A 27,063-nucleotide genomic window follows, 5' to 3' on the forward strand; every position below is an offset into this window, starting at 1 on the left:
ATATTATGATTATCTCTGTTAATTTTTTGTGTACTTATTATAGGCTTATTTGGTATATTTGTAATGTTCTTTATATCGAAGTTTTACTCCTAGTTGAGTGTTAGAGAAGGCTCTATGGTTTTAATTCTGCCTCGTAATTATTATTATTATTATTATTATTATTATTATTATTATTATTATTATTACTCGGGAGGAAATTAAACACAGAATAAATATGGGAAATGTCTGTTATTATTCGGTTGAAAAACTTTTATCATCCAGTCTGCTGTCAAAAAATCTGAAAGTTAGAATTTATAAAACAGTTATATTATTGGTTGTTCTGTATGGTTGTGAAACTTGGACTCTCACTTTGAGAGAGGAACAGAGATTAAGGGTGTTTGAAAGTAGTAGTTGTTGTTGTTTTCTAATGCCAGGCATTTGACAATGAAGTCATTTGACCTCTTGCACTCCAATATGAAATGGGTGTTTGAAAGTAAGGTGCCTAGGAAAATATTTGGGGCTAAGAGGGATGAAGTTACAGGAGAATGGAGAAAGTTACACAACGCAGAACTGCACGCATTGTATTCTTCACCTGACATAATTAGGAACATTAAATCTAGACGTTTGAGATGGGCAGGGCATGTAGCACGTATGGGCGAATTCAGAAATGCATATAGAGTGTTAGTTGGGAGGCCGGAGGGAAAAAGACCTTTAGGGAGGCCGAGACGTAGATGGGAGGATAATATTAAAATGGATTTGAGGGAGGTGGGGTATGATGATAGAGATGGATTAATCTTGCTCAGGATAGGGACCAATGGCGGGCTTATGTGAGGGCGGCAATGAACCTCCTGTTCCTTAAAAGCCAGTAAGTAAGTATTATTATTATTATTATTATTATTATTATTATTATTGAGTGGCCAGGTAGCTCAGTTCATAGAGCAGCTGGCTACGGACTGAAAGGTCCGGGGTTCAATCCCAGGTGGTGACAGGATTTTTTTCTCGTTGCCAAACTTTCAGAATGGCCCCGAGGTTCACTCAGCCTCCTATAAAATTGAGTACCGGGAGTAAAAGGCGGTCAGAGCGTGGTACCGACCACACTACCTCATTCTAGTGCCGAGGTCATGGAAAGCGTGGGGTTCTACTTCCATGCCCCCCTCCAAGTGCCTTCATGGCATGTTACGGGGATACCTTTACCTTTTTTTTTTTTTTTTAACGTTGCTTGTCTGTTGCAGACCCAACCTAGGCGCCCTCTGGAGCAGCGGGGCGTGTCCCACACGAGCAGTCGTGTGCAGAAGCGTGAGATTGTGAGATACACAGGCAACCAGCTTGACTCATCGAACCCAGAGCGCAAGAGGGGCAAGAAGAAGGAAGTGCCCAAGAAGAAGAAGCTGACAGTACTGAAGAGTGCCATCTTGGAGCAGCGGACCCTGCGACGCCGTCTCAAGGAGTTGCGGGACAACAACAACAATGACGGCGATGAAAAGGCTGACCGTGAAGTGCTGGTCCTCTCACAAAGCATGCAGAAATCAAAGCCTTCACCACACAGCCGTAGGTTCAGAGAGTGAGTACCAAGACTCCAAAATCTGGGTTGTGGATATTACCTATACACTAAAACCCCGATAAGACGCTGTTCAAGGGACTGGATGTGAACCACGTATTAACCGGGACTGCATATTAGGCGGGTATACTAATTTTGATTTATATATACAGTATCTATTAGCATTTTTCTTTATTGAAATACATGATTCATAAAAGATAATACAATATTACTCCATTATGTAATTACTGTACTGTACGTCAGAAACATTTACAATATGTACCGGGTCTTCATTCTTTCGAAAGAAAGTCATTTATAGTTGTTTGCTGTGTGCATGTTCTCAAAGTCCTCATGTTTACCACACTTCAGTTTCCTGCGATTACATCCTGCCAACATCGCAGCTGCAGTGATTAAGTCGCGATTTTTTATTATCGTTCTTAATGTCGATGATGGAATTCCTAATGAATCAGAGAGTTGTTTCTGAGTAAGAGTACTGTTCTCATCATACTTTCATAAGATTTCCAATTTTTCCAACACAGAAAGCACTTTTCATTTAACACTCATTGTAATCACATTCACAGACACTTCAATACACTAAGGACAACAAACTGCCCAGCAAAATCTCCAGAATTTTATTACAGCCGAGTGAGGAATGCTGTTTGAGAGAGAGGGTTAGCAAGAGGGTGAGGTATTGTAACTGTATGTAGGCTTTAACCACGCAGATAAGGAGTCGAATAAGAGAGCATAACAAGAGGGTGGGGTATACTAAGGTATGAAGTATGAAGGTTTAAATGCGCAGGTAAAGGGTCGAATACCAATACTTTTCAGGTTAATGGCACCAGAAGTTCAATGGTCAAAATGATTCATTGCTGTTACAGTACATTGTTGAAAATTACATCGAAAATATTCCACAAAAACAGCGTATTATGCGGGACTTGAGCGCAACAAATGGGATATTTTATAAAGGCGTTATATATGAAATGTGCAGTGACCGGACAAAAAAGAGTATTACACGGGATAGCGTAATAAGTGGGCGCGTCTTATCGAGGTTGTACTGTATTTCATAGTCTGGTTGGCTCAGTTGGTATAGCACTGGCCTTTTATGCCCGAGGTTGCGGGTTCGATCCCGGGCCAAGTCGATGGCATTTAAGTATGCTTAAATGCGACAGGGTGTCTGTAGATTTACTGGCATGTAAAAGAACTCCTGCGGGACAAAATTCTGGCACATTGGCGATGCTGATATAACCTCGGCAATTGCGAGCATAGTTAAATAAAACATAATATTTTCATAGTCTATATTTTATTATTTGTTGACGAATGAGAAAAATTTCGTCCGGCACCGAGGATCGAACCCGGGACCCCCAGTTCTACGCACTGGGTGCTCTACCACTGAGCTATGCCGTGGCTCAATCCACAGCACCAGATCGAATCTTTCTCCTTCAGTTTTTTTCCCTTTGTGGTCTTACTCATTGTTTGACATATGTGCGTTCGGGCCTCCACAATGTGTTTGCATTGTTAGATGAATAATTTATGTTATTAATTTTTGGGCCTACAGAATTATCTGTTATGGTTATTATTTGTTAATAGAGAAGAAGTCCTCCTGCGCTGAGGATCAAACCCAGGACCTCCAGTTCTACATACTGGGTGCTCTACCACTGAGCTATGCCAAGGTTCAGTTCACAGCACTGGATTGAATCTTTCTTCTTTGGTTTTTTCACTTTGTGGCCTTACTCATTGTTTGATATATACAGTACAGTCGGGACTGTATTTGCACTGTTAGGTGAATAATCTATGTAAAGATTATTAATTTTTTGGTCCTACGGAATTATCTGTTACGGTTATTATTTGTTGACGAATGAGAAAAATTCCCTCTGACACCGAGAATCAAACCCAGGACCCCCAGTTCTACGCACTGGGTGCTCTACCACTGAGCTATACCGAAGCTTAATCCATAGCACAGGATCGAATCTTTCTCCTTTGCGTTTTTTTCCTTTATGGCCTTACTCATTGTTTGACGTATATTATGTTTGCATTGTTAGACGATTAATCTATGTTATTAATTTATCTTTTGAAGAGGTGGAGAAGTTCAAATATCTTGAAGCAACAGTAACAAATATGAATGATACTCGGGAGGAAATTAAACACAGAATAAATATGGGAAATGCCTGTTATTATTCGGTTGAAAAGCTTTTATCATCCAGTCTGCTGTCCAAAAATCTGAAAGTTAGAATTTATAAAACAGTTATATTACCGGTTGTTCTGTATGGTTGTGAAACTTGGACTCTCACTTTGAGAGAGGAACATAGGTTAAGGGTGTTTGAGAATAAGGTGCTTAGGAAAATATTTGGGGCTAAGAGGGATGAAGTTACAGGAGAATGGAGAAAGTTACACAACACAGAACTGCACGCATTGTATTCTTCATCTGACATAATTAGGAACATTAAATCCAGACGTTTGAGATGGGCAGGTCATGTAGCACGTATGGGCGAATCCAGAAATGCATATAGAGTGTTAGTTGGGAGACCGGAGGGAAAAAGACCGAGATGTAGATGGAAGGATAATATTAAAATGGATTTGAGGGAGGTGGGATATGATGATAGAGACTGGATTAATCTTGCACAGGATAGGGACCGATGGCGGGCTTATGTGAGGGCGGTAATGAACCTTCGGGTTCCTTAAAAGCCATTTGTAAGTAAGTATTTATTTATGTAACCTGTTAGACATAAGGCCGTCAGGCCTTCTCTGCCCCTCTACCAGGGGATTACAACTGTAATATGAAGAATAAAATTACAATTAATATTAAATTTACACTTACAATAAAAATTAAAGTACGACAAGGTTATCTGATTAATGAAAGCTAGACATTTTATCAACAGTAATCTCACTAGACGTTTTGATTTACCTAGAGAAAATCAAAACTCGAGTGGGATTTAATTGACTATTACACTATTAGAAGAAAGTAGGGCCTATATAAAGATTAGAAGTAACGAAGTACTCCTATACAATAAAATATTAATTGACTTACGAAAATACAACTGTTTTCAAATGTATTATTGTACCATCTCAACATTACAAATATTACGCTAGATGCATGCTAGATGGCAGTAGTGAGCAATGCCTTCTCGTCGAGAATTTCTTGATCTATATACATGATGGCAATGTTACTAGTCAAGACGGCTTTGTTGATTCAGTTTCATTTTTATTAAAATGCAACATTCCACTTCAATTATCCGAATCCCAGTAATCAACGTCACTTGACAGATGATTTTCAATAAATCTTAATATTAAACAATCTCTGATACGTGACTATCCATAATAGCATATAGCAGAAGCTATAACATAACCTAACTAATATACACAAGTGTTAGAAAAGTTTTAATTAACGACGATGACATAAAAAAATAAACATGAATAATTTTAAAAGGAATAATTATTGAATGTACAATTTTCAAATTTGAATGTGGTTGGTGGTTCAATTGATGTTATATTGGACGTGTGCGTAATAGAAGTGGAACTCGTTGATTTAGGCCTACATGGTGTATTCAACTTATTCAGGATTTCCGAATGGTGCTCTTCATTTATTTGTAAATCAGATTTCAGAAGATGCATAGGTATGATCAGTGATTTTTATTAATTCTTGTTCTTGAATGCCAATGCGAGTCATATTTGAAACTGCTGTGCATCAACTGGAGTGGTTTGTAATTTTATATATATATATATATATATATATATATATATATTTTTTTTTCTTTCTTTTTACGTCCAGACCAGCGCAGTTTCAAATGTTGGCAAACAAAGAAACAAATGCTAGGGACGCGATAAAATTGTGCAATAAGCAGCCATGATTGGTTGAAATACGTCCTTTTGTACCGTTTTATTGGTCAAAAGTAGTATGACGTAGTAGGAGTGTAATAGTCATAGAAATTAACTACAAAGAATATTTTTGTATTTACTGAATTACAAATTAAACCTAGAATAACAAAATTCTATAGTAATGAAATTACCGGATATTGAAATATTTTGTGATAGATCAAGAGAACTATTTACAAGAAACCATGTCTGAACGAGTCTCAATTACTGACCAAGTGCCTAGTAAGTTTGCGTTTGAATTCAGTTTTATTTCTACAGTCCCTGATGCTAGCAGGTAACGAATTCCAGAGTCTTGGCAGGGCTATTGTGAAAGAGGATGAGTATGAGGAGGTGCGATGGGATGGTATTGTTAGTATTGTTTCATGGCGAGAGCGTGTGTTCAGATTATGGTGGGAAGAAAGGTAAGTGAAGTGAGACGACAGGTACGAAGGAATAGAAGAGTTCAAGATTTCGAAGAGAAGGAGAAGTGAATGTAAATTTCTTTTCTTATCTAGTTTAAGCCAACCTATTGCTTTCAAGGATGGAGTAATATGATCATATTTACGAACATTGCTTACAAAACGTACACACAAATTATGAGCACGTTGAAGTTTCGTTTTGTTGTCGCTGGAAAGGTCAGTAAAATAGCATAGTCAAAATAGGGAAATACCAAGCGTCTGCACAAGGGACTTTTTTAAGGAAGAGGGAAGATGAACATTTATCCTTTTTAGTATATGGATAATAGAATATAATTTTCTGTCGAATGTTCACTCTATCTGCTCCTTACAGTCAGTAGAGACACCCGGCAACAGGATGCATTTTGTAAACAATATATACAGAAATTATTTACTACCCTGATACCAATACTTTTCTTCAGCCCTAATGATGACATAGTGTCTGAATTATTAACAAAATTATTTTGAAAAATTTGCATACAGTAGAACTCCGACTATCTGTCACCCTATTAACCGATCTGCGGATTATCCGACTGTCATTCTGTTGCTTTTTTCTTTCTTTCTTTCTTTCTTTCTTTACTACGGAAATAAACACGTAAGAAACTTAGTGCTATACCTTATATTATAATCCTATTTTTTCTAGAGTGTTTTATTAAAAGCCTTTACCTTCACATAGTACTTCTACAAGCAATAAGAATGTTACTTGAAGGTGTTTTTCCCAACTTATAAAACAGTCACTACCTGCTTTCAAAGAAATAGTCCTAAGAACTTCCACACAATATACAGCAAACCTGTGCAGCATTCAGTCCTTGTCCTACTGCTCGAATGTCCATACTTTATATCTTCTATGCAATATATCTTCCACGGCAGGGGCGGCCCGTCCTTATGTGCTACAGTGCTACAGCACAATGATAATTTTTGCTCAAATAATGTATTTGCAATACCATAGTATTTGATCTGCCATTTGACAATTTCCCGTGGTTATGTTCATGACGCGTTATAGAGTGTTTAGTCTTCGCTCTTCGCTCTTTGGTGCCTCAGGGGGTTCGTTGTGCTACTCAAAACTTACATGAGAATGTAGGCAGTTAATGCGCATGTGCGAAGCTGAAATATCTGCTCTGATTGGCTATTTTTACGCGGGGAAGTGCTGTAGTCAGCTTCAGCACAACACAGCTTGGAGATTGCAAAAGTAAAGCATAAGGAAAGAATGCTTGTTTGTGGAGGAACTCGGAACTATGTACAATGTATTTGGTAATTCAAATGTTCGACTGCTGCTGCCATCTACCAGTTTTTTGACGTTCCTCCTGAATCAGTCAGCAAGCGACGGAAGATTGAGTCCCAGAAAATTGATGCCAAGGAGGTATGTAACCGTATAATTCAGGAAACTACTCATCGTTTCCAATCTTTAAGCTACCTAGATGCAACAAAATTGTTAAACAGCGAATTTTTTGACAATTTTTTGCATAATTTTCCTGAACGCGAACTTGAAGTTGCTGTCAACAGCTATACTGTACTGAACAAAAGAATTTTAAAGACACAACTAGGAGTTCTATACGGAAGATCCGACTTCCGAAATATAGATGGCTGTTCAATTGTTACAATACATAGTCTCCAACAATTCACGGGATCCATTCTGTGAAGTAACGAAGTTGTTAAATATTTTGGTTACAACACCAATGACCACTGCTGAGCCAGAAAGATGTTTTTCTTGCTTGAAACGCATAAAAACGTTTTTAAGGAACACTATGTCCCAGGATCGCCTCACTGCTCTTGCAGTACTGTCAATAGAAAAGAGTATGATGTCCAGGATGGAGGGATTTAACGTTTAACACCAGGGTAATTGACAAGTTCTGCAGTAGGAAGGAACTCCATATTTCGTCACTAGGCGAGTCTCAAATTAAGATAAATACATATAAGTGTATACAGTAGGCCGATATAGAGATTGTAGCACACTCATTATTTTGACCACCAGCCGCTACTGTTCCACGGGTGTTAAAAGTGTTTTGCTAAGTATCAAAATAAAAATGCAAATTGAGAGGTTTGGGAAAAGAAAAACCGTGGCTCATTTCGCATCAGAATACGTGATTGGCGTTACAATTGTGCGCGATTTAATGGAAAATAATGATAAAGGGTATAACGTATGTAGATCTAAAATAGGAGCACTCTGCTACCCCTATCCTTTCGCAAACAACCATCATGAGGAAGTTCCTTGGCCCTTATAAACCAGAATTAAATTAGTGAACTACTGATTCACTATCTAGCATGTTAAACACACTACAGAGGAATATTATGAGGCTGTAGTATGGACTTATGAAAATATTTTATGGTACGGATTATCCGATGTTTTCGATTAACCGTCCAGTCCACCCCCTTCATTACCACGGATAATAGAGGTTCTACTGTATTTCAAAATGAAATGTGTTGCTCAATTTTTCAGTAAAATATTTAAAATTTCTTTTGCAAGACCAGCGTCATACAGTATGCGCCAAAATATACAGTACTGGAACAATATGTTACTGTTATTTGTTGTTGTTAGTTATCGGGATGATAATATCAATGTTCAAAATGTGCTCCATTGCGCTGTAGACAGTGTTCATAACGATCACTCAGATTTTGAAATATATTCTGGAACATAGGTTGCTGCAGAGTCCTGAAAAACGAGACGATCTTCTGACGTAATGCAGGCACAGTTCTGGGTGGATCATTACAGTTGAAAATGTTCTCCTTTAACTTTCACCACACGTAAGCATCAGGTGGTGTAAGATCGGGGAATTTTTGCGATATTGTTGCGCCACTAACTTTAAACTTGGCCCGCGTTGATAACCATTTCCGTACGAACGAAAATAATACTCCACTATGAACACTTTTTCCTCCATCGCGAGACTCATTGTCAATTCCAACCACACAGCACAAAATTCGTTACACAACTAGCAATACATGCAACTACATGCAGACACACAGGCTTGCGCATGCGGGCTGTATGAAATCCAGTACTGTATATTTTGGCGCATACTGTATTTAGAAAAACATCACGTATTAGTTTTCCTATATCTTTACTACAAAAGGGACAGGGGGAAATTTTATAACCACTGCATAGCTACCTAAATATAGAAATTTTCCATTGCCACTATAAATATTTCATTTTTTATTTAAAAAAATATTAATTTAAATCATAAAACCCTTGCACTATTTTGTTAACCACAGTGTATAGACAATGCAGTAAAAATTTCATGTTCCTAGCATAAAAATTGTGAAAGTCTTTACACTTCGAACCTGATGAATTGTGCTGAAATAAAAGTGTGAAAAAAACAGCTGTAACCATAACAGATATATTCTGTAGAACCAAAAAAAAAAATATATATACGGTCTTACTAATAAAAACTCTATATACAGACGTTTAACTGTCTTATACTTATACAATGAGTAGCTCATTTATATCTCGTGTGTAAATTCGTTACTAATAATCACTACATACGTCGCGTATAACAGTACAACTGTTACACAGCTACGTCATAGTTTCGTCATTACTTCATTACGAAAGGTAATAGAATATCTGAGGTTCTCTATTGCATCCGGTAGAGCTGTCTAGTATAGCGTGTTAAGTATCGATAGTACAACTGGCTCTAATCGATTACCATACTATATTTTGGTCAAAGAGTACAAGCTACAGTAATATTATTCTAATTATTCTGTGCTCTTTGGTTTGTTCTTCTTTGGTTACTAGGCAACCATCATAATAAAATGACAGTCGATACGAACAGCTGTTAGAGGAGCGGCCATTTTTTCTCTATATACAACGCTTAAACAAGGGGTTTCGTGTATCTAACTACTGCAAAGCAATTCCCATTGTATAGTTACAGGCTGTTAATACTTCCATCGCTTCTGCATGGTTTATTAGTAAAGTTTTCTGTCTCAACTCTGCATAAGTCTAGTATAAAAACTATTCATGGTTTATTAGTAAGACTGATAATAAATAATAATAATCTTTAGTAAATTCTTCTATAGTCATGACACTGTAATTCCCGGCGTGACTCCTCCTCTTTGCTTACGTCTTAGGAAGTGAAGGCTCCATAAAGTCTAAGTAGGTAGTATCGTTCGCCATTTTTGTTCTTTCGTCGTCGAGCTACCATACGATGAATCTATTTGCCACACCGTTAAACATTATCATGTCGTAGCTACTATGATATTAAATGAAACGCACTGTAATTCAGCAAATAATTGTGCGGCAAATAACATCTTGGTGTGCTTTCTGCGAACGCCAACGAAAGAGCCAAAATAGCGGGCGATTATATTAAGTATTTATCGAGCCTTAAGAAATGAATAACGTCTTCATGAGCGAATCACAAGAAGCACACGTTTAAAGTAACCGACCTGCAACGCAATTGGTTGCCGGAAATTAGAGCGACAGGACTTTAGCAACAGCACATATTTCTGTACAGATTACTGTGCATATTACTGTGGAATCCCGGCCACCAAGTCACTCAACTGAGTGCGCTCCTTGTATAATAGCAGTTGACTTAATATAAAAATGTCAACATACATGCCTAACTTGGAGTCAGGCCACAAAGGGAAAAACACTGAAGGAGAGTGGTTCGATCTGGTGCTGTGGATTGAACTTCGGCATAGCTCAATGGTGAGAGCGCTTGGTACGTGGAACCAAGGACCCGGGTTCATGCAAGACCGTCTTCTCCATCCTTCGTTCATTAAATCGCCTGAAAAATTTTCTACCCTTTCAATTAAAAAGAATTCTCATACAAACATTGGTGCTGCCACATTTTGACTATTGCGACATTCTACTAACAGATTTAAATTCTAATTTAGCCCAAAGATTGCAGCGCATTCATAATGCCCGCGTACGTTTCATTTGCAACATCCGCAAATACGACCACATTACACCTTCCCTTGAAACGCTCCAATGGGTAAGATTACTGGACCAAAGACCATTCACTAATTTTCCTATATCGCATCATCAATACTTCTTCGCCTATCTCTCAATGCATTTTAATTTCTTGTCCTCTTATCACAGTCTGGGTAGTCATTCTAAAAATGACCCTTTATTATCTATGCCTTGCCATAAAACAGCTCACTATTCTTCCTCTTTCACAGCATCAGCAATTCGTTTCTGGAACTCCCTACCCAGCTCCCTAAGGAACTGTCGAAAACGATATTGCAATTTAAAAGTGAATTGTTTAAACACGTGACCAGTATTCAGGTTTAATTCTCCTTTGTGTGTATATGTGCATATATATGTAATTTTCCTCAGTGTTGTGTAGTTATAATTTACATTTGAATTTGTTATTCTTGTAATTTGTAATATTGCTTCACTTACCGCTTGCATATTCATTGAGTGTAACTTCTAGCCTTATATTATTTTGTAATTATTATTTAGTATGTTCGCATTATTTTACTTGACTTGTGCTTGTATAACTATATACATTTTTATTAGTGTTCTTTAAATATTAGTCTGTAAAATTGTATCAGCTTCTTTTGTTTCTGGCTAAGTGGAAGAGAAGGCCTGATGGCCTTAACTTCGCCAGAATAAATAAATAGATATTATTATTATTATTATTATTATTATTATTATTATTATTATTATTATTATTAATTAATTAAAATGTGTCTTAGTGCAACTTACAGCAGAGTCCGTATAGGCCAGTTTCTATCTTATACTTTTCCAATTCACTGTGAGCTAAAGCAAGGAGATGCACTATCACCTTTACTTTTTAACTTTGCTCTAGAATATGCCATTAGGAAAGTTCAGGATAACACAGAGGGTTTGGAATTGAACGGGTTACATCAGCTTCTTGTCTATGCGGATGACGTGAATATTTTAGGAGAGAATCCACAAACGATTAGGGAAAACGCGGAAATTCTAGTTGAAGCAAGTAAAGCAATAGGGTTGGAAATAAATCCCGAAAAGACTAAGTATATGATTATGTCTCGTGACCAGAATATTGTACGAAATGAAACTATAAAAATTGTAGATTTATCCTTTGAAGAGGTAGGAAAATTCAAATATCTTGGAGCAACAGTAACAAATATAAATGACACTCGGGAGGAAATTAAATGCAGAATGAATATGGGAAATGCCTGTTATTATTCGGTTGAGAAGCTTTTGTCATCTAGTCTTCTGTCAAAATATCTGAAAGTTAGAATTTATAAAACAGTTATATTACCGGTTGTTCTGTATAGTTGTGAAACTTCGACTCTCACTTTGAGAGAGGAACAGAGATTAAGGGTGTTTGAGAATAAGGTTCTTAGGAAAATATTTGGGGCTAAGAGGGATGAAGTTACAGAACAATGGAGAAAGTTACACAACACAGAGCTGCACGCATTGTATACTTCACCTGACATACTTAGGAACATAAAATCTAGACGTTTGAGATGGGCAGGACATGTAGCACGTATGGGCGAATCCAGAAATGCATATAGAGTGTTAGTTGGGAGACCAGAGGGAAAAAGACCTTTGGGGAGGCCGAGACGTAGATGGGTTAGATAATATTAAAATGGATTTGAGGGAGGTGGGATATGATGGTAGAGACTGGATTGATCTTGCTCAGGATAGGGACCGATGGCGGGCTTATGTGAGGGTGGCAATGAACACCAGAGCGAATTTTTCTCCTCTAATATTAATTATCATTATTTATGTTAAAGACGCAGCATTTTTTTAATGACTCAGGACAGCAAAAATATTAAATACAGTCCTGCGTGTTTCAAAGAAATTCCTGTGAAAACGATAAATCCTTGTGCTTCCTGCCTCACGTCCATTCCACTTTGTGTAGGTATTGCGACAACATGCTGACTCCAGCTCTCAACACCGCCACCAAGCAGCTGCTGAAGGACGTGGTGCGGTTCCAGGACCGCCAGTACCAGCGTGACCCCATCAAAGCATTCGCACGGCGTAGATACGTGTCAGGACTGCGGGAGGTCCGCAAGCTGCTGCAGCTGCACAGGCTGAAGTTGTTGGTGATCGCTCCAGACCTGGAGGCTGCGGAGGGAATCGACCATGCGGTCGCCGAGCTCAAGGCTCTGGCTGCAGACCAGGGCGTGACGCACGTGTTTGCGCTCTCCCGCAGAGAGCTGGGCTGCCTCAGCTTCAAGAAGGTCGGTGTCAGCTGCATCGGTGTCTGCAGTTACGAGGGCTCTGAGGTGCGCAGGCCACTCACCGGACCTTTTTACGAAGCTTGTCCACTATAATCTTTTCGCTGTGTGAAAAATCCTAATATAAACAATAGCACGTGACTGAAGTATGCGGATGACATGAATATGTTAGGAGAAAATCCACAAACGATTAGGGAAAACACGGGAATTTTACTGGAAGCAAGTAAAGAGATAGGTTTGGAAGTAAATCCCGAAAAGACAAAGTATATGATTATGTCTCGTGACGAGAATATTGTACGAAATGGAAATATAAAAATTGGAAATTTATCTTTTGAAGAGGTGGAGAAGTTCAAATATCTTGGAGCAACAGTAACAAATATAAATGATACTCAGGAGGAAATTAAACACAGAATAAATATGGGAAATGCCTGTTATTATTCGGTTGAGAAGCTTTTATCATCCAGTCTGCTGTCAAAAAATCTGAAAGTTGGAATTTATAAAACAGTTATATTACCGGTTGTTCTGTATGGTTGTGAAACTTGGACACTCACTTTGAGAGAGGAACATTGAGAATAAGGTGCTTAGGAAAATATTTGGGGCTAAGAGGGATGAAGTTACAGGAGAATGGAGAAAGTTACACAACACAGAACTGCACGCATTGTATTCTTCCCCTGACATAATTAGGAATATTAAATCCAGACGTTTGAGATGGGCAGGGCGTGTAGCACATATGGGCGAATCCTGAAATGCATATAGAGTGTTAGTTGGGAGGCCGGAGGGAAAAAGACCTTTAGGGAGGCCGAGACGTAGATGGAAAGATAATATTAAAATGGATTTGAGGGAGGTGGGATATGATGATAGGGAGTGGATTAATCTTGCTCAAGATAGAGACCAATGGCGGGCTTATGTGAGGGCGGCAATGAACCTCCAGGTTCCTTAAAAGCAAGTAAGTATAAGTACGTGACTGAAGTGAGGCTTCATTGGCCGCTGTTTGGCGCCATGGATTCTCAGTATGTGTTCCCGCCTACTGTTGTACATTCTATTTCATGTTAAACATTTCCCGTTACTCGTCAAGTAGGCCTAACCTCACTACTATGCACTCGTTTGCTTAGGAGACATTTAGTTTATAATTACTGTAATTAAAACTCACATAACTTATAATATACATTTAAGACTATTTGTTTTTCTCTGCTTTTGAGAGGGTTTCTACTCTTATGTTTAATAACCACACACACCGAGGATGCAGAAGCCATACTTTAGTACCACGTGCTTACATGAACAACTATGAGCTCAAGTGACGCCAGCTTGTTACAAGAACAGACTGCTTCAGTATTACTGTTGGTATTCATCCGTGTTCATAGTACATAACAAAATATAAAACTAGCTTTTCTTTTACATATCGTTTTATATATGAGTGAAGTTATATGTTTCATTGTATTTGACAACTAGAATTCAATTTTTTATTTTCAAATAATACAAGATGATAGTTTCCAAATACGAACTATATTTTCCTACGTCGTGTGAGTGTTTCGACTGCGAGCCAATCACGGGTATGACAGCCACATGTTTGTGTTTACATTAGGATTTTTCTTACAGCGAAAACAGTATAGTTACATTTGCCCGTTGTTATTCTGGCAAGTAGTGGCTGTACTACTCCCGCTACCTTTTTCACTGCATTGTCTTCCTTCACCAGCTCCAATCTAAGGTACTCTCCCCATTTCTCCACCTCCATTGTTCTTGATAGTGTAATGGTTATTGTACTTGTCTCAGGATCCATAACATGGAGGATCGATTTCTTCCAGACGCAATGGAAATATTCTTACGGTGATGTGCATCAACCTCAGTTAAAAACGTAGTAATCATGAGTCATGAAACTATAGTTAGAATGTAGTTTTGATGCATTATTTGTAATCACCGGTTACTTAAACATGATTAGCTGACATCTCATTTAACCAGCGTAAAGTCTCTGATGGTACACCAATGACTACGTGCATCCATGTCATTTAGAAATGTACAGAGAGAGGTAGTGAAAAGTCGGGGGACGTCAGGGAACAGATTGCCTGCAGTCCATTGCTGTAGCAGCGCTAGCGGACGTTCAGTTTCATTATGATAGGCCAAAATTATAAAATTATTGATAACACAGGGTTTGGAATTGAACGGGTTACATCAGCTTCTTGTCTATGCGGATGATATGAATATTTAGGAGAAAATTCATAAACGATTAGTGAAAACAGGGGAATTTTACTTGAAACAAGTAAAGTGATAGGTTTGGAAGTGAATCCCGAAAAGACAAAGTATATGATTATATCTCGTGACCAAAATATTGTACGAAATGGAAACATAAAAATTGGAGATTTATCCTTCGAAGAGGTGGAAAAATAAAAATATCTTGGAGTAACAGTAACAAATATAAATAACACTCGAGAGGAAATTAAAAGCAGAATAAATATGGGAAATGCCTGTTATTATTCGGTTGAGAAGCTTTTGTTATCTAGTCTGCTGTCAAAAAATGTCAACGTTAGAATTTATAAGACAGTTTATATTACCGGTAGTTCTGTATGGTTGTGAAACTTGGACTCTCACTTTGAGAGAGGAACAGAAATTAAGGGTGTTTGAGAATAAGGTTCTTAGGAAAATATTTGGGGCTAAGAGGGATGAAGTTACAGGAGAATGGAGAAAGTTACACAACGCAGAACTGCATGCATTGTATTTTTTCATCTGACATAATTAGGAACATTAAATCCAGACGTTTGAGATGGGCAGGGTATTTAGCACATATAGGCGAATCCAGAAATGCATATAGAGTGTTAGTTGAAAAGCCGGAGGGAAAAAGACCTTTGGGGAAGCCGAGACGTAGATGGGAGGATAATATTAAAATGGATTTGAGGGAGGTGGGATATGATGATAGAGACTGGATTAATCTTGCTCAGGATAGGAACCGATGGTGGGCTTATTTTTGGGCTACAATGAACCTGCAGGTTCCTTGAAAGCCATTCATTTATATTTCTTACTGTTGCTCCAAGATATTTGAATTTTTCCACCTTTTCAAAGAATAAATTTCCAATTTTCATATTTCGATTCTGTACTATGTTCTGATCACGGAACAATCATATTTTGTTTTTTTCGGGATTTACTTCCACTGCTAACAGTAAAATTGTTAATTTTTTTATTCTAATTGATGAACTAGTGGCTTCGTGGAACAGAGTCTGGAAAGCTTGAAAACTGTTTTCACGTGATGTCTTGTGCAGCACACATTGACTGTAAGCTCTTTCATTGAACTCAAAATTTGCTTTCTGCAGGTCAACTTTGCAGCAATGACAGAAGCCCTGATGGAGGCAAGGACTCTCTACCAGCAGGAAACTGGCTGTGCTGCGCCACTGGTGAGTTCTGAGTGAGTGTACTGTTCTTCAATAGTGGTGAGGCATTCAGGGGAACTATTGCTTGCAGGCAAATTCTAGATTTGTGATTGACTGAAGATAGGTTGACACGGCTTGCCTCTTTTTTTTTTTTTTTTTTTTTAAATGGTTAAATAAATAGTATAACCAGGACGAATAGAAGGAATAGTGTACGTACTCCTATGTTCTCTCATTGTCGGTGGCGGACCTGAGAACTAGTGGCGCTTCGATTGATAAAGTCCATCGTTTGTCTGAGGTCAGACACCTCGAAAATACAATTTCTCGCGCGTTTAATGGTGAAAATTATTAGGGATTGTTAGTATGCATTGTTGTTTGGGTTTGTGTAGAAGTCTTAAATTTGTTGTGCTTTGAATTAACCAGTGACAAAAGAATATTGTGCGGTGGTTTACAAAATAATTGCAAAAATGCCGTACTGTTATGCTCCAGGTTGTAGATTGGGATACGGTAGAAATAGTGACAAAAGACATTATTACGTAACAAGGCAGTTAAGAAGTCTGTAGAAACTTGTATAAAAGAAAAAATTGTTCTTTGTGAAGAAATGCATGGTCAAGGCTGGGAAAGTGCTGTGCCCGAGTTGGTAAATACCACTCCTGCCGTGTTGATTGACTGATTTTTAGTGCATCATGTGGCAGGTTATGTCGTAAATCATTCCTCTAAGTTTATTGCGTGTACCCTCTGTGTCCATTCCCTTCGACAGAAAAGTAATGTGTCTAAACATTGTGCAGCTCTCACCCAAATCAAGGACTACGGATCCGGTAGGAACGTCAGTTTTTTAACCCATCCCTCCCAAGCTATGTATGACATACTTCTTCAAACAGAAATGAAAATTAAAGAAAAGATTAGCTGAGCGAGTGTAATGTAGGGTGATATCTTCTATGACTGACTTGACACTATTGACTCTCTTACGATCCAGTCTTCGGGAGCAGGTTGTTGCAGAGAACACATCATGGATATTATTCCTAAATTGGTTTACCACTCCTTGAAGTGCCGATTCTTCTTCAGGACAAAGGAAATCTGAAGAGAATTACAAGCTCGTAAATCCGCAAGTCATCTCGCAAACTCTCGAAGATAGCAGGCAACTAATCATTCATATGGTGAGTAATTTAATTAATTTATAAGCACGTAAAATATCTTTCAACTCTGATTTTATTTAACATTTTGTAGAGTTTTCTGTCCCTGAATTCGCAACTTGTTAAATACTGAACTTATCGCTTTCATAGCGTTTCAGATTCCATTGTATTTTCTGTTACGAACGTTCATAATAGTATTAACTGAGAGAAGGCTATTAATTATGAATAAGGAACTATGCAGGTATTCCTAAAGTTACGAATAGACGGGTTAAATGGTAGAAATTTGCTTTTAAAAAGGACTATGTTTAGCGTAACAAGAACTGTGAACTTCCTCCAAGTCAGGAGCCTAGCGATAGAAGCGCCGCGTTGCTGCGGACCCGTGTAAACTCGCTGAGTGCATACACTATTCCTTCTATTCGTCCTGGTATAACTAATACTAAATAATAATCAGTATAAATAATCCTAAAGTAATTTACTTTTACCCTGCCGTCAAACGTACGATTAGGGTCCACAGTCTCATGGGTGAGGTGGTACAAATGAAACACTCAGCATAAGTGATAAACTAACTGTTTACATTTATTAGTTAACACTTCCGGTAATAAGAAAATAAACAAAATGGATGCAGGGGGAATCCATTACTCGTCACTCAACTGGCATTCCTCATTACACATAATAGTGACACAATCTGTAATAACAGATTATAAGTATAAGTTAATTGGTCGACAATACTATACTTCTTGAATGCTGCAGGAAGTACCAATATGAAGGTAATCACAACTACTATAAAATATACAATTGATGAAATGCCAGCTGATACTTTAAACCAAAGTGAATTACATAATCCCCGATATGAGAGGAAATATATATAATTTATTTCAAGAAATAGTCTGCCCAGGCATCCTGGGTTGCCAAAAACACAGAATAACACACATATAAGAATAGTAATGATTACAGTAAGATAGATGAGTCAAATTGAAATGTGAACTAGGAGCTTAAGTTTAAGAAGTAATAAATTTGTACATATATTTGTAACAATCACACACTAACGAATAGAAAAGGGGGGAGGGGATTATGATATTCCGTATAAATGATTTTTCAGAATTGCCACAGATCCTTTAATGGTTGAAGTAATTATTTTTGGAATGATGTCATGGATTCCAAATGTTTTGATAGTGTTTACAGTTGATCGTGGGATGGTGCCCCTCGCTCCGATCATTAAACCATGTACTTCCCAGGTGCCTTCCATCTGATATTTTTCTCGAAAATACGGAATAGTAGGCTCATAAATTTGTTGTTTTTCTTTGTTGACCTCGGATGGTTGGGTCTGGCTCATCTCAAATCTAACAGTTGGGTCCAGTATAAAGCCTCTACTATTAGTCTTGTCTAGAGCCACGATGTCCGCTCTTCTAATTCTGCCGCCTTCAGACGCAACACAGTGCACCTCTTCATGGACCTCGAAGGATTTGTTTCTAAGGGCTTGTGCTATTAGTTTTCGGATGTTATGATGGCGTGAATTTCTCAGGAGTTTTCCATGCTGACAGGATCCTAGGACGTGTGCTAAGGTTTCAATCTCGTTGCAGTATCTGCAATGGAAACCGTCCAAGGATCTCCCATGAAGACTTCTCACTGGTGCTACGTTAGCATTCATCTTAATTGCGTCCCGCCATTCAGAGGAAGACAGACCCTCCTTAGAAAATATCCATTTATTTCCGGGAGTATATTCTTGAAATAAAATAACACCTTTTCCTTTATGTGGAAGCTCACACCATTTACTTAAAAGAAACATACAATTACTGATGTTGAAAAACCTATTATGATCGTAGGCAGACCAGCCTCGAAACCAACCAACAATGGTCTCTCTCCAACTCTCACGCCACCATCATCACACAACTCTAACACTCCACAACCCGGCCACGTTCCACACGTAGTTAGAGACTATCCCAGATCGAGTCCCGACTACAGCAGATCTTTCATCACAGATCAACGCCAAACAAAAACCCCAGTTCTCAATGGCTGTCCCACAACCATTCTCTTCGAGCACCCACCGTCCACCATGCTTCACCGGCAAACTGACGCTAATAAATAATTAATGGGTACAGAGCCAATGAAATTCAAAAGCCCTTATCACGTGATAACTTACATTCACTCCTTATACGTGAGAAGTATCAGACCATGAATGGCGGAAAGAAGAACAGCCATCTATGAAAAGGAAGAATAAGACCTAAAATGGCAGATAGGATGCCATCTATGACAAGTAAGGGTAACTAACAACAGAAAAATGACATGAATAAGAAAGAAAAAAAGGAAAAGAAAGAAAGAAACACAGAGTGCCGAAACTAAAATGGCACAAGGTGAACCGCTCAGCTACGAGGCATGTTCTTAAAGTAAGTTCCAAAAGAGTGTAGTAAGTAAACGGGAAGATATTTAAAACCATTTGCTGTAATGATGAAAAACATACTATCATGCAAAAAAATCTATTTCTGAATATTAATTTCGTAATTTTAGCTTTCATCTGGCTCTTTGTATGCTCTGAAGTTTCAGGTGGGTTCGGTTAATACTTTTGAAAAGAATATTTGGCTCAAATGAGGTTTTAGTTCAGAACTCAATGGACTGGGCTTCAAAAATTTGGCCTGTGCAGATCTCTACTAGAAACATACATGATGACATATTTTCTGTACTGAACCAGCTGCTGATTTCTGTAGCTAGATATGAAAGGTAAAAAGTAAAGGTATCCCTGTAACATGCCATGAAGGCACTTGGGGGGGCATGGAGGTAGAACCCCATGCTTTCCATGTCCTCTGCGTGAGGTGGTGTGGTCAGCACCACGCTCTGACTGCCTTTTACCCCCGGGAAAGACCCGGTACTCAATTTTGTAGGAGGCTGAGTGAACCTCGGGGCTGTTCTGAAAGTTTGGCAACGAGAAAAAATCCTGTCACCACCTAGGATAGAACCCCAGACCTTCCAGTCTGTAGCCAGCTGCTCTACCAACTGAGCTACCCGGCCGCCCGTAGTCTAGATGTTTCCTGTATAATCTCGAATCTGCTGAAAACAAGTTGCTTTGTGTGCTTTTTTGCAGGATGTGAGCAATGAGACAAAGAAACCAAATGTCACAGATCAGGTGATTGCATCTCTTTTGTCCAAATTGACAGTTGAGACAGTGGACACCTCTCCCTTCCTATCTGCTATTGAGGGCACAAATACCTAAGTTCAGGTATGTTTATTGTCGGTAGTAGGTTGCTGAAAAGTTTTTGAATTGTTTTAGAGGAGAAATGAGAGTAGTAGGATGTATCGTAAAGGAGTATTTATTTATTTATTATTATTATTATTTTAGAAATTAAACTTAGAAAGTGGAGGTCTAAAAGTCTGAAAAGTAGTTTTAGTTAGATATTATGTACACCAAATTTGATCCTCAACGGATGATTTTTCACCGGCCCGCATTGGCCTTTTTTTTTTTCTCTCTTGTTTTCTTGTACAGAGGAGGGACCCGAAGGCTTGCACTATAGCCTGAGGCTTATTGTATTTACCACTCATATTCTGTGAATGATTGGGTAGCCGAACGGCCGGTCTTTTGTACAAGTACAGTACGCCGCACTGTGAACTTAACCTGGGCTATTGTGTGGATGATGATGATGATGATGATGATGATGATGATGATGATGATGATGATATGAGCCGTTCAGAGCAGAAGTGGTGTAAGTCAAGAATGGGTATAATGAGGGTTAAAGTAAACATTCTGTAAAATACAGCGCAAAATAGCAGTTAATTTATTCAATTTATTTAAACTGTTAGTAGTCAGTGGATAGCAAAAAGGACTTATTAATTGCTACTTTGCGCTGTATTTTACAGAAATTTTACCTTAAACCTCATTACCCAATTTTGACTTACATCACTTTTGCTCTGAACGACTCATAAGTGAATTAATGATGGCGAAATGAGTTCGAGGTTCAACGCCAAAACTTATCCAGCAGTTCTGCTTCATTGGTTGTGGGAAAAATCCCCAACCAGGATTCGAACCTGGGCCCGCTCATTTCATGGTTAGACATGCTAACAATTACTCCACTGCAGACTGCACTTTGGCCTTAAAATTTTCATATTTATCTAAAATATTTCTGAATTACTTTGCAGCTCTTCGTTTCCTACAGACTGTAATATTAATTCAATTTGCATATGTTAAAGAAAGCTGTATACAATAGTAATATACGTTACAAGAGCGGTATGTTGACGTTTTCATGGTCGAGGAAAAGATTGAAAAAGCGAAACGTAGTTGAGCTTTTTTAATTTCCAAGAACATGAAAACAAACATGCCGCTCGTGTATCGTACATTATTTTGTGCGAAGATCGTTTATTACATACCTGAAAGACGAATTTCTAATTAGTTGTAATGAAATCTCCATGTTGGTTTCTGTTTAATGACGCCAACTTCGGAACATCAAAATATCTTTCTTCAACATTGTTGCTATAAAATGTCTTCTGTGTTTACTATACTCCAGCAGGCCGTGATATACGTCTGTCTTTTTTTTTTTTCCCCAGTCTATAAATGCGAACTTAAAACAAACGGTAAGGTTATGTAATGATTTATTTTTCATTTTAATATTTTAACAATATTATTTATATAACATATTGCAGTAATAACATCGGCATCTGGAATCTCGTTGATTTTTTCACGGCTTCCTTAATGTTACTTGTATCAGGAATGCAATAAGTTTCGTGGAGTAGTAGACTTTACTTAATTTTTGCAAATATTTAAAAACAATAATTAACAGTGCAATGTAGGTGAAATTGCAGTGGTAAGTTTCCAATTTATAATTATTAGTATGTTAAACGTCTCTAAAAATAATATGTTAAAAGCCTAAAGCAGTAAAATGAATGTCGCGCTTAAGCGGTAAGAAGAGGGAAATTGTTATGTGTGTTACGTTGGGAATACTGAATGTGGAATTTTAGACTTTCCGCTGATTGGTTTTGTGCGGAAACCAAGCAAATACGCACGATCTCGCACAATAGTAATATACGTTACAAGAGCGGTATGTTGACGTTTTCATGGTCGAGGAAAAGATTGAAAAAGCCAAACGTAGTTGAGCTTTTTTAATTTCCGAGAACATGAAAACAAACATACCGCTCGTGTATCGTACATTATTTTGTGCGAAGATCGTTTATTACATACCTGAAAGACGAATTTCTAATTAGTTGCAATGAAATCTCCATGTTGGTTTCTGTTTAATGACAGCAACTTTGGAACACCAAAATATCTTTCTTCAACATTGTTGCTATAAAATGTTTTCTGTGTTTACTATACTCCAGCAGGCCGTGATATACGTCTGTCTTTTTTTTCCCCCCAGTCTGTAAATGCGAACGTAAAACAAACGGTAAGGTTATGTAATGATTTATTTTTCATTTTAATATTTTAACAATATTATTTATATAACATATTGCAGTAATAACATTGGCATCTGCAATCTTGTTGATTTTTTCACGGCTTCCTTAATGTTACTCGTATCAGGAATGCAATAAGTTTCGTGGAGTAGTAGACTTTACTTAATTTTTGCAAATATTTAAAAACAATAATTAACATTGCAATTTAGGTGAAATTGCAGTGGTAAGTTTCCAATTTATAATTATTACTATGTTAAACGTCTCTAAAAATAATATGTTAAAAGCCTAAAGCAGTAAAAGGAATGTCGCGCTTAAGCGGTAAGAAGAGGGAAATTGTTATGTGTGTTACGTTGGGAATACTGAATGTGGTATTTCACACTTACCGCGTATTGGTTCTGTGCGGAAAACAAGCAAATACGCACGATCTCGCACAAAAGATTAAATATTAGGTAAATAATAAAAAAATTGAACAGAATTATTTTACGAGGTGTGATTGGAAAGTTTTAAGACTGGGCTTGTAATTTCAAAATGGCAGTACTTACAGGCTATTGTGATGGCTCTCCTTCAAAATAGTCCCCTTCTGACTAAACACACTGACTTAACAGTTTCTACTTTTGGAAGCATTCACGTGCTCATGTGAATGCAGCGTCAGGACTCCGTCATATGCGCTATCAAGAGTGCACTCAAGTCTTTTTTGGAGCGACTGTACATAGTTTGTAGAGATATTTGCGTTATGTACAACCACGTATGAGCCAACTAGTCCAGGAGATAATGGGGTAGGGTGGTCAGTTCAATTGCATACATTGCCAACTAGCTACATATTACACTAGTCAGTATTCAGATGCATACAAATAATTTTTCTTCCTCTGACACATATTGTCAAGGGAGATGTACTGCCTGATAATAGATGTACATATCAGCCATAACCTCAATCAGTGGATTTCTTCTATTATCACACCATTATTATTAATTCTAACTCCTAAATAAGTGAAATTATTAACATTTTCAAAAGTATAGTTTCTCAATGTATTATTTGTATTAGCATTAGCATCATGACTTACTTCCATCTACATATATATTATGTTTCATATATGTTGATAACCAATCCAACTAGTTTTTCTGATGTTTCTATTTTTCTAACCAGTGCCACCAATTTGTTATTTGACATTTCTGGTCCCTCCTGGCAATGGCTTATTTGTAACCCACTTCTGAGGTTGGGGCACCTGGAAGGCGGAGTTACGCTGCCCCGATGATATTATAAAGTGCCAGGAGAGGTCTTAAACCTAAGCCTAACCTAATTTCCAGATCATGGACGAACACAGGAACATTCCCCTTTAAGGAATAATTTCTGTGTTCTAACTAGGAATCGAACCCAGGACCCCATGAACTGTAGTCAGAAGCTCTGACCACTAACCCATGAGGTGGTCCCAGCTGTTTCTATTATACCGTTTTTTGTAGAGCTGGGATATTTCCTGCTATCAATGCGATGTCATCTGCATAAACATAGAATTGCTTAGACTTGTATAATATCGTTCCAGACAAATTAAGTTCTTTCAATACTTTATCCATAGTTAGATTAAATAGTACTGCAGACAGACCATCTCCTTGTCTTACTCCAGTTGTCACTTCTAAATTTGACAAGGCTGGGTTAGAACATTTTAAACCAGACTGTCAGATTCAAGATGTAAGATTCTTCTCAGATGGCTTTGTAAACAATCATGTTGATTTTTATATTTCTCCAGTTTCTTTACTACTACTACTACTACTACTAGTGCTACTACTACTGGGTGTTCAGTTCAAAGTGTGTCATGGCTCACTGTATGCTGTCATGTGGCTAGTTGATGAGCCTAGAGAATTCAATCTTCCTACACTTCCGCAGAGGTGTATTACTTATGTGCCAGAAAAGTTGCCTAGCAAGTACAGCGTTCATTTAGAAGAGTACTTATCGATACGTACGGTAACGCCGGTAGTGGCAGAAATGTGAACTGTTTCGAAACATGTACTGAGGTGAGTTTTTTCTTACTGTCGGGGTATGTGGAGAGGGTTAAGACGATTACTTACGTATTTGTTGACATTAACTTCGACGGTCAACATGGACACGGAGCATTTGATTTGTATTGTGGAATGTTGCCGTACGTAACAGATGATAACAAATACCCTGCGTATGACAAGCCCGCGCAAAACAGTTCAAAAGAGGTTATGGTAGCACACAGACCATACAGACCGCCATCTGTTGCTACAATGTTCAAGTTATACCGTACACGTTCTCAAGTTCAGATTGAACACCTTGATTAATAGGCAACTTCTGTGACATAAAAGCTGAAACTCGCTTCAAATTGCTGACTCACAACAGTGACGTCATGACACACTTTGAAATGAACACCCAGTACTACTACTACTACTCTACTACTACTACTACTACTGCTACTGCTGCTGCTACTACTACTGCTGCTACTACTACTGCTGCTACTACTGCTACTACTACTGCTGCTACTACTGCTACTCCTACTACTACTCGTACTACTACTACTGCTACTACTACTGCTGCTACTACTGTTACTACTACTACTACTACTACTACTACTGCTACTGCTGCTACTACTGCTACTACTACTACTACTACTACTACTACTGCTGCTGCTACTACTGCTACTACTACTACTACTACTACTACTACTACTACTGCTGCTGCTGCTACTACTGCTACTACTACTACTGCTACTACTACTGCTGCTGCTACTACTACTGCTACTACTACTACTGCTGCTGCTACTACTACTACTGCTACTACTACTACTACTGCTGCTGCTATTACTACTACTACTATTACTATTGCTGCTGCTGCTGCTGCCACCACTTTTCACAATACTTTTTTTTTACTTCTTTTGCAGATTGTTACGGGATCCCACTTACAAGGCACTAAGATAAGAAGAAAGTGTCTGGACCAAAGAGCCCTCACAGCGCTGTTACGAGCCCAGATTTCCTACTCACTGCACTAAACTTGAATATTGGTGCCAAGATTTGGAATGGAGATTCATACTGGCTGTGCAGTAATTTTGTGCATGTTCCATAACATGGTTGTGAACTACAAATGTGATATATAGGGCCAGGATTTATATGCACAAAGTCTAAAATATTCATTATAATACGAGAGTGATTAAAAAAGTAAGGTTACAAGAGCTCTCATGGACGACATATTCCCCTCTTGTTCGAATTTTCCACCAGGGCAGCAGCAGCAGACCACAGCTTTATCACGCAGCCATTAGATGGCGCACATGTTGCGTCAGACCCTTGGTAACCCTGGTTCCCTAATGCAGCTAACAGTTTGTTTAGAGTCCTGTTTTCATACTCTGTTATCTACAAGGATATTTTTGAATGTTGAAAATGATCGTTCGTGTATGACTTGAGGCTTTCCCGGCGTTTGATGTGGAATAATTCTTCTCGGGTTCTCAGCCAGGTACTGTAGTACAACACAGCCTGGAAATGGGCCACAAAATCGATTTTGGTGCCACCACCATCTTGGACAAGACAGCAGATTATTGTGACCTGCCGTCAAGGAAGCCATCGAAATCCAACTAGATGACAATAATTTCAACAGAGACGGGGGCCTACAGCTGAGTGCAGCATGGAAACCTGTCATCAACATGCTTTGACCACCAGCACACGGCAGGCTGCCAGTACTAGGACCTAGCTGCTGATTGGCCATTACTTCGACCAACCAGAACATGGCAGGTATTCGGGTCTAGGGGCTAGCTCCTGATTGGCTTGCAGTAGGAAGCCCTACTGACTGCTTATTGGGTATATCGGCTAGACATGGTCCCACGACACTTTAATCCCCGAAGAAGATGACAGATCTATACTGTTTTCACTGTAAGAAAAATCCTAATGTAAACATAAACACGTTGCTGTCATACCCGTGATTGGCTCCCAGTCGAAACACTCGCATGACGCAGGAAAATATAGTTCGTATTTGGAAACCATAATCTTCTATTATATGAATTTAAAAAATTGAATTCTAGTTGCTAAATATCAGTGGCTGCTGGTGAAGTTTGAGTCTAGGTGTTGCACTTTCTGTGAATTAGTTACCTTTATCAGTACATGTTCATGAACATTTTAATCCAATGCTGGTACTTAAATGATTAATATCAGTAATGTCCGTTCTTGTCCACGACTATTCCCCATCAAACAAAATACACGGAAAACAAAACAGTGCGTTTTTCACTTCACAACCACAAAGCCAGTCATGATTATTGTAAATTTCCTTTCTAAAAATTCTCTTGAACTGT

The 27,063-nt window shown here is 38.3% G+C and overlaps 1 protein-coding gene across 1 annotated transcript in view; it reads left to right on the top strand.

The window, feature by feature from the left end:
- The window catches only part of Sbp2 (SECIS-binding protein 2), a 31,950-nt gene extending 5,994 nt beyond the window's left edge, over window positions 1-25,956 (top strand). The window contains exons 2-6 of the mRNA XM_069815325.1: window positions 1,212-1,540; window positions 12,603-12,969; window positions 16,221-16,301; window positions 20,484-20,618; window positions 25,669-25,956. Coding sequence (XP_069671426.1) covers window positions 1,212-1,540; window positions 12,603-12,969; window positions 16,221-16,301; window positions 20,484-20,612 — 906 coding nt within the window. The 3' untranslated portion in view covers window positions 20,613-20,618; window positions 25,669-25,956. The remainder of the gene's footprint in view (window positions 1-1,211; window positions 1,541-12,602; window positions 12,970-16,220; window positions 16,302-20,483; window positions 20,619-25,668) is intronic.
- Window positions 25,957-27,063: the final 1,107 nt, after the last annotated feature.

Source organism: Periplaneta americana, chromosome 16, assembly GCF_040183065.1.
Source record: "Periplaneta americana isolate PAMFEO1 chromosome 16, P.americana_PAMFEO1_priV1, whole genome shotgun sequence".
In the NCBI taxonomy this organism is placed as follows: domain Eukaryota; kingdom Metazoa; phylum Arthropoda; class Insecta; order Blattodea; family Blattidae; genus Periplaneta; species Periplaneta americana.